Below are 8,392 nucleotides of genomic sequence, written 5' to 3' on the forward strand. Positions count from 1 at the left end.
TGTTTGTTTATTATGCAGTGGTTTGTGTTCTGTGCTCATTTCGAGTTGTAAAATGATGACATTGCTTTAGAGAAGATCTGTGTCCCAGATGGAGGCTAGACTACTTGATTTAACCCCACTTTCTTTATTTACAGTGGAGGCATCGCTCACATCAACTGACGTCATGTGGAAACATACCAGTATGGACCTTGTCTGAAAACAAACCTGAAAAAGATTCCAAGAGTGGAACAGCTCTTCACTCATCAGCCTACAGACGGCCCAGCCCTCTTTTAAAGTATCCGTTCATCTCCCTCTCAAACCACACTCAAAGCCTCACCCATTACTTGAAAAAACTCTCGCTGTTCCTTTGGCAGCCAGTGTTGTGAGCAGTGGGCCAGGATGAGTGGGCTTCTGGATAAGATCCGGCGGGTCCAGTGGGGCGCTGCATGGTGTGCCTTCCAATCCCGCGTGCTGCGCACTAAACCAGTGGAGTCCATGCTGGAGAGCACGGCTGGCACCGGCACCCATGGCACTAAACTGGCACGCGTCCTTACCACTGTGGACCTGGTGTCGCTCGGCGTGGGAAGCTGTGTCGGTACCGGCATGTACGTGGTGTCTGGACTGGTCGCCAAGGAGATGGCAGGGCCAGGAGTAATCATGTCCTTCATCATCGCAGCGGTGGCCTCGTTCCTTTCAGGTGACCACCGTCATCCTCATCCTGTAACCTCGGTCTGAGTCACAGACACACAGACATTTCCCTTTTTTAATCCTGCAACGTGGCCATTGTGACCTTTGGGATTTGTTTGTGTTATAAAGTGTTCAGGTTGAATAATGACGGGGGGGGGGGGGGGGGCTGAGCAGGGGACTGAGATACATGGCTTAATGCATATGACTGTTTATGCCTCACAGAGCCTCATAGAGCCATACATCAGCATTCCTGCACCGTGTTTGACGTTGTACCGTGTCTTCAGAGGCTGCTCTGTTTTATTGGAGCAGTAGTACATAAAAAAGCAATAACATCCGTGTGGAACAATGCCATCCATTATTTGACTTTGCAATAAATTAGTGTTTTCATTTTCTCTGTTATATACGTATATATTTACACACATTACAGAAGTAGACACATTTACTCCATTGGGCCATCCATGCCTATAACTATAGTATATCCATGATGTAGCGTGGTCTCTACTGCCTACCTTTATAAGCGCATTCGTTCCTGCCAAAATCTGTGGACATTCTATGACAGGCTACAGCCTTTTAGACGGGGCAGGGAGGAGGCGATCATGTCTTGGCATCTGTTTCTGCAGCCTTACCTCTTGTATCCTTGACATTTGAAAACTGATCCCTCACTTGAGCTAAAAATCAATGCAGCCCTGTTAGCCGCTTGCTAAACACTTTCATGTTCCTAACACTGAAACAACAACATTGCCAGATTGCCATCTCCAGAACATCCCCTCACCTCCCTTTAGCAAAATCTGACTGGCCTCTCTCCTCAACAGGTGTGTGTTATGCCGAGTTTGGTGTGCGTGTGCCAAAGACCACAGGCTCGGCGTACACCTACAGCTATGTGACAGTTGGCGAATTTGTGGCCTTCTTTATTGGCTGGAATCTGCTTCTGGAGTATCTGATTGGCACAGCGGCTTGTGCCAGCGCCCTGAGCAGCATGTTTGATTCGCTAGCCAACCACTCAATCAGCAGCTTCATGATCAACCACGTAGGCACACTCAATGGCCTCGGTGAGTGAGTCCAGCTGTATATTGGTGGGTGGATCTGCCAGATCACTAAAGCATTAAATGTGTTTTTTTTTTCTCATTAAATTCTTAAAGAAACTTCATTTAGTCCAGTTATATTTAGGTTATGATTTCCCTAATAACCTTTGGAGAAACTCTCACTATAGAGAAAAAAGACACATGCCATGGAAAATAGCTGTTGTTGTATTGTTGCAATGTACATGACGACATAGATCAGATAGAACTGGATGTTTTCTGCAATTGTGTCTGCAGTATGCTTTGATCTGATAGATAAAACTGTCACTATGGAGGCAGATGACAAGACTATAATGTAGCATTAAATGTAACATTTAACAAAAAGCTTTTAGTCAGACAGTTAGCTCTCCCCTGGTTCCACATTTGGAGCCAATTAAGGTCTGAAAGAAACTCAGAGGTTTGATTGGTTCGGAAGGCATGAATGTTTTTTTATGGAGTTCCAACGAGTCAGCCATGACATGAGATGTTGTCTGTGATTACAGACACAACCATCAAGTAGTGTGAACTTGTGAACATGTCATCCTACATGAGATTTCTAATTAACAATAAGACAGAAATAGACTCCACAGATGATTACTGGTTTCTAAATATGACACTGACATGGTGCAGATTCTTTTAAATCTAGAGTTAGGATTTATATTCTATTTTTCTTGTATACCATGCTTTTGGTAAAGTATTAACTGGGATCATGGGCAAAATTATGTTTTTTAAATGTTGTGAGACCACCATATAAAATCAGGATAACCACTGACACCTGATTGCAAAAGCTTTGGTACTCTAAAAGCCTGGTGCTATTATTCTCTAAACTATTCACCGTGTTTCTTAGAAAGAACTCAGATACTGAACTGAAATACCCTCATGTGATCTTTCCTTGCAGGGAAAGGTGAACAGTCCTACCCTGACTTCCTGGCTTTGGTGATCGCCATGCTTGTAACGGTGGTCGTTGCCCTTGGAGTGAAGAACTCGGTGGGCTTTAACAACGTGCTGAATGTAATCAACCTTGTGGTGTGGGTGTTCATCATGATAGCCGGCCTCTTTTTCGTCAATGGGGCCAACTGGGAGGAGGGACGATTCTTGCCGTTCGGCTGGTCGGGGGTAACGTACTCTTCAGTTAAAGCTACTGTTAACTATTCACCAGGTAGCTAGCATCTACCATTGGACATGTTAAACTTCTTTTTACCTTCATCCATCCAGAAGATGTGAAAGTACATTTCAGAACAAACAATAGAACCATTTTATGTTCATTTTTGTTAATGATGTTACACTCATAATAGGTTTAAGCTGTAAGGAACTTGCTGAAATGTTGTCTGCATAGATTTCTCCTCTCTGGTGTGTGCACAGGTCATGCAAGGTGCAGCCACCTGCTTCTACGCTTTCATTGGGTTTGACATCATTGCCACCACAGGAGAGGAGGCCAAGAGCCCCAACACCTCCATTCCATATGCTATCACTGCTTCCCTGGTCACCTGCCTGACTGCCTACGTGTCTGTGAGTATACATGCATCAGGAAAAGCAAGGCTCGCAGGCAACACTTTGGCATTTGTTAAGTCGATTTTGTCAATCATTATGCCCATTTTCTGCCAGACAAATGTATTGCACTGAAAGTGGTGCTGGGTAGTACTCTGCACTGTGGGGCGATATGTGTGTGTCCCTCGTGGCTGTGGTAAAATATGAATGTAATTCAGCAGGAGGTCTGTCTATATTGCTATTTGCCCTTCTAGACCTTCAATGACATATCTGTTGGATTGCTCAGGAGTGATTTTCATATGAGGCCCCACATATTGCCATGGTGATACCCCAAGTTCCAGGATGGCAGCGCATATATATATTCTTCTTTTTATTTTTTTCTCTTCAAAACAAAGGGTTTAAAGGTTGCATGTAGCTATTTCACAGGGAGTTTTGGTTCCTTGTATCATTTAGTATTCTCTTCATGGATCTGCTGGTGAATTCCTGATGAGACAGCTAACCCCAGAAAGAGACAGACAGAGACACACATTACTGCAGCTCTGGGACAGCCTAGGGCTTGTTGCTATGGTAACCCCTTGAACACAGCCGAGCGGGTGCCCGACGAGCGGCAGACAGGTGGCATCAATAACACCGCCTGCAGCCCCATGCCACAACCACCTGGAGGCCTCTAAAGCTGCAAGAGGGCAATTCAGCCAGAGACTCTGTCAGTTTCACTTTCAGCTACTGCGTCTCTCTATTTGTCTCTTGCACTATTTCTCTCTGTTTCTCTTTCTCTGCTTGCTCTTGATCTATCTATCTATCTATCTATCTATCTATCTATCTATCTACCTATCTATCTATTTATCTATCTATCTATCTATCTATCTATCTATCTATCTATCTATCTATCCATCCATATTTCCATCTATCTATCTATCTATCTATCTATCTATCTATCTATCTATCTATCTATCTATCTATCTATCTATCTATCTATCTATCCATCCATATTTCCATCTATCTATCTATCTATCTATCTGTCTACCATTTTTCTAATTTTGCCTCCTCCTCCTGCTCATCCATCCTCAGTGTTGCTGGAGCTGTGAATTCAAAATGGTTGCTTTTTCACACATCTGAGAGCCTGTTTCAGTTCCAGACAGCAATTCCACTAATTTACTGCACTGTCTAAAAATGTTCTATCACAGTGAGAGAAAGTAGTTTCACACTCACATTAGGATAAGCACCACAGCAACACATACACTCTCTTGCTCTTGCTCTCATCTTAAGACGTGCAAACTCTATTTTTTTTTGTCATTGCCTACTTTAGTTGTTGCTCACTGAAGACTCTTCCGATTGCTTGCCATGCAGTTTGATCCATGTGTCATAACCTGACCCTGCTTATCCCAAAACACTGCCAGGTCTAAAGAGCACGATGAGTAAAATTACCGTCTGATCTTCAATTCAACGGTTTCTTTGAAGAATATATTTCTCACAATGTCCAGATAAAACAATCAGCTGGTTAGCATTGCAGATGTAAAGAACCCTAATGAATCTAAGAATGACAGCAATCTTCCTTATAGCGAGAGATGAGGTAAATCAGAGTGAGAGAACAAGGGCAAGAGCAGGACACCCATGATTCATTTATAGGACTGAGCGTGAACAGAACATTATCATGGTGTTTCCTCAAAACCCCCACACAGGAAGAACAAAAAAAAACACGAGCATCAATTCAATAACTCCCCCAAAAAGGAGGAGAAAAATAAACATTACAAGACTTGTCTTCTCTAAGGAAACATACACAGAGGGCTAACTGACACAAGGCTTCTTTGATTCAACTTAGGTGTTTATTATCATGATGGATAAAGTACAATAGTCACGGTATACTGAAACACTATTATACACAGGCCTAGTTTAACTTTCATTAGGAACATATAGAGAAATACTACATAGTCTGAATGCATCAGGAAGTAGTCATGTTGGATAGATAACAAAGGAACCATCAGAACTCAGAAGAGTAACAACGGCCTAAATCCATACGTAAAGAAGGGGTGAACATGGATTAAGCAAAAACACTCATAATCATTTACTCCCCCGGTTCCTGCTCCACTGGCATTCCTCTTCCTCCAGTGCCCTTCATCTCTCTCTCCTGTCTTCCCAGGTGAGCGTGATCCTGACCCTGATGGTGCCCTACACTGAGATCGACGCAGACGCCCCTCTGATGGAGATGTTCTCTCAGCACGGCTTCCAGGCAGCCAAGTACATCGTGGCCATCGGCTCCATCGCAGGCCTGACGGTCAGCCTGTTTGGCTCGCTCTTCCCTATGCCCCGCGTAATCTACGCCATGGCTGGAGATGGCCTGCTCTTCAAGTGAGTTGGCCCACCTGTGTGTGTGTGTGTGTGTTAGTGTGTGTGTGTGTGTGTGTGTGTGTGTGTGTGTGTGTGTGCCTAAGAGTGACACACTGTTATTGCCTGGCTCCACATATACAGTATACATACATATTTTGTTGTGTGGGTACCAGTGTCTGCAATTGATTTCTAAAGGGGTGACATGTAATTGAAACATAATTATGAATTCCTATACGCTCACAGTCTCTGCGTGGCACCCAATTAATTGTGCATTGTGGTTTGCAATCCTCTGATAAACACAAAATAAACAAACAAGTAGAACAGTGACTGATTAGGGTCATTAGTCAAGACAACAATGTATTAGGCTCTCTGCAGCCATGTTTAACAGCTCAAACACTGGGGATATATATACATAGTTTGTGTATGTATGTTTGTTGGTATTGGTCTACATTGGTGTGTACTCGGTCTGTGTTTGTTTACTGTGCACATGTTTGTGCAGGTTCCTGGCTGTTGTGAACACGTACACCGAGACGCCCATGGTGGCGTGTGTGGTGTCGGGCTCCCTGGCGGCCCTGCTGTCTCTGCTGGTCAGCCTGAGGGACCTGATCGAGATGATGTCCATCGGCACGCTGCTGGCCTACACGCTGGTGTCCGTCTGCGTGCTGCTGCTGCGCTACCAGCCAGAGAGCGACATCCACGGCTTCGTCAACTTCCTGTCGGAGGAGAGCACCAAGCGGAAGGAGGGCGTGCTGGCCGAATGCGAGAAGGAAGCCTGCTCGCCCGTCAGCGAGGGAGACGAGTTTGCCGGCCCGCTCACCAACACCTGCGGCGCCAAGAACCTGCCTTCCCTGGGTGACAACGAGATGCTCATCGGCAAACCGGACAAGTCCGCCTACACTGCCGCCCACCCCAACTACGGCACAGTGGACATGACGTCGGTGATAGAGGCCGAAGAGTCGGACAGCGCGCACGTGCTAAAGCTGAAGAAGCTGCTGGGCCCACGCTACTACACGCTGCGCATCCGCCTGGGTCTGCCGAGTAAGATGGACCGGCCCACAGTGGCCACGGGCCGCACGGTGACGCGCTGCGTGCTGATGCTCTTCTTCCTGATGTTCGGCTTCTGCTCGCTGGTCACCTTTGGCGCGGGCTGCATCAGCGAGGGCCGCTGGTGGGCCGTGCTGCTGCTGGTGGTGCTGCTGGTGGTCATGGTGTTGCTGGTGTTCATCATCATCCAGCAGCCGGAGAACCCCAAGCGGCTCCCCTACATGGCCCCCTGCGTGCCCTTCGTGCCGGCCTCCGCCATGCTGGTCAACATTTACCTCATGCTCAAGCTGTCCAACATCACCTGGATACGCTTCGCTGTCTGGTGCTTCGTGGGTGAGTTCACTCGATAGTGGGCCAGGGAATATGTCTGTAGTGCAGGAGAGAGAGAGGGAGGGTTTGTTTGTGTGTGAAAACCAGTTTATTTTTTCTTGTAGCCATTTTCTCACATCTTGCTGTGTTGTGTCTCAGGTCACATTGTTCTCGCACTCTCACTCCCTGTTCCTGATAACAAAAGCACAAAAGGATTTCACTGATTCATGCAGTGCTTCTTTCATTTTTAGTTTCATGACTAGGCCTGGCATATGTCTCTTAATTAATGTATTTTTTTGATTATCTCTCACTTTCCCTTTCTCTCGCTCTCTCACACTCTGTGTGTTTGTGTGTGTGTGTGTGTGTGTGTGTGTGTGTGTGTGTGTGTGTGTGTGTGTGTATACCCCTGCCCTACAGGAGTGCTGATCTACTTTGGCTATGGCATGTGGCACAGCACCCTGGAGATCACAGCACGTGAGGAGGAGGCACACGCCAGCACGTACCAGCGCTACGATGTGGGCGTGGACGATGGCTTCGCCGACGACTTCAACCCCGCAGAGGACAACTGGGACGAGCCCCAAGATGGCGGCACCAAGCAGAACCAGGAGAAGAACAAGTCCGAGATCCAGGCCCCCCCAGCAGACTCCCTAGACAGTCCCTGGACCTCCCCCTCCCCCAAAGGCAGCAAAGCAAAAAGCAAAGGCAAACCCAGCCTGGGCTTCGAGAGCCTGGTGGTGGACGATGACTTAGATGATCCGCTGGACTGAGAGTGACCCCTGGGTGAATACTGTTTGTGTGTGTGTGCTGATGATGATGGCTGCGGCCCTTGGGCTAGATGGTCTCCTCTGAGTCAGAAGAGTTCCATTTTGTGGTCCTGTGGCCATGTCATCCTCTTATCTGTTGTTGCTGGGAAGTAGGCGGAGAGGAGATGGTGGTTTAACCTTATAATGGCAACAACATTTCCATTTCAAAACGAAAGCTCCACCATTTTTTTTTCTAAGTCGTACTTTTACATTTTACTGTAACACTTCATTCCACACATGATCATGTTTCACTGAGGCCATCCCAAGCAATCCATGCTATCATTAAGTGTACAAGAACTACATAACTTGGTTCAAGTCGCAACCCAAAAAAAGTTGACCATTTGCCACATCTTCATGACACAGCTGCTTTTGACTGGCAGGAAGTGGGCGGTTTTTGATGCCTGAACCATTTCCTGTATCTAGGTCAGGGCAGCCTCTGGCCACAAAGCCAATATTTTCATCTGCCAAGGACAGGATAGAAGCTAAAAATGCTTTTGTTATACCTGTCATAGCGGGGAAGGCTTGGATTCCACAAGTAGCTTTTTACCAGCAGCCCTCATTATTTATCTCCTAGGTTTATGTATTCTTAACTTATGAGAGGCTGTCATTATTTTTATAATAAACATTATACCTTATTTTTGTTGGCCAAAATCATGACATGAAATGTAAACAGGACCATAGATAAGCTGAGTTACTGTT

At 46.1% G+C, this 8,392-nt stretch overlaps 1 protein-coding gene across 1 annotated transcript; it reads left to right on the plus strand.

The window, feature by feature from the left end:
* Window positions 1–378: 378 nt before the first annotated feature.
* Window positions 379–7,657, plus strand: slc7a14a (solute carrier family 7 member 14a; the record flags this gene model as incomplete). Its single annotated transcript, XM_080836229.1, has 7 exons — window positions 379–676; window positions 1,479–1,715; window positions 2,623–2,840; window positions 3,087–3,233; window positions 5,350–5,558; window positions 6,037–6,914; window positions 7,308–7,657. The coding sequence occupies 7 exons, from the start codon at window positions 379–381 to the stop codon at window positions 7,655–7,657; spliced, it is 2,337 nt and encodes a 778-aa protein (XP_080692355.1).
* Between the last annotated feature and the right edge of the window lie 735 nt (window positions 7,658–8,392).

Source organism: Sprattus sprattus, assembly GCF_963457725.1.
Source record: "Sprattus sprattus genome assembly, chromosome: 4".
In the NCBI taxonomy this organism is placed as follows: domain Eukaryota; kingdom Metazoa; phylum Chordata; class Actinopteri; order Clupeiformes; family Clupeidae; genus Sprattus; species Sprattus sprattus.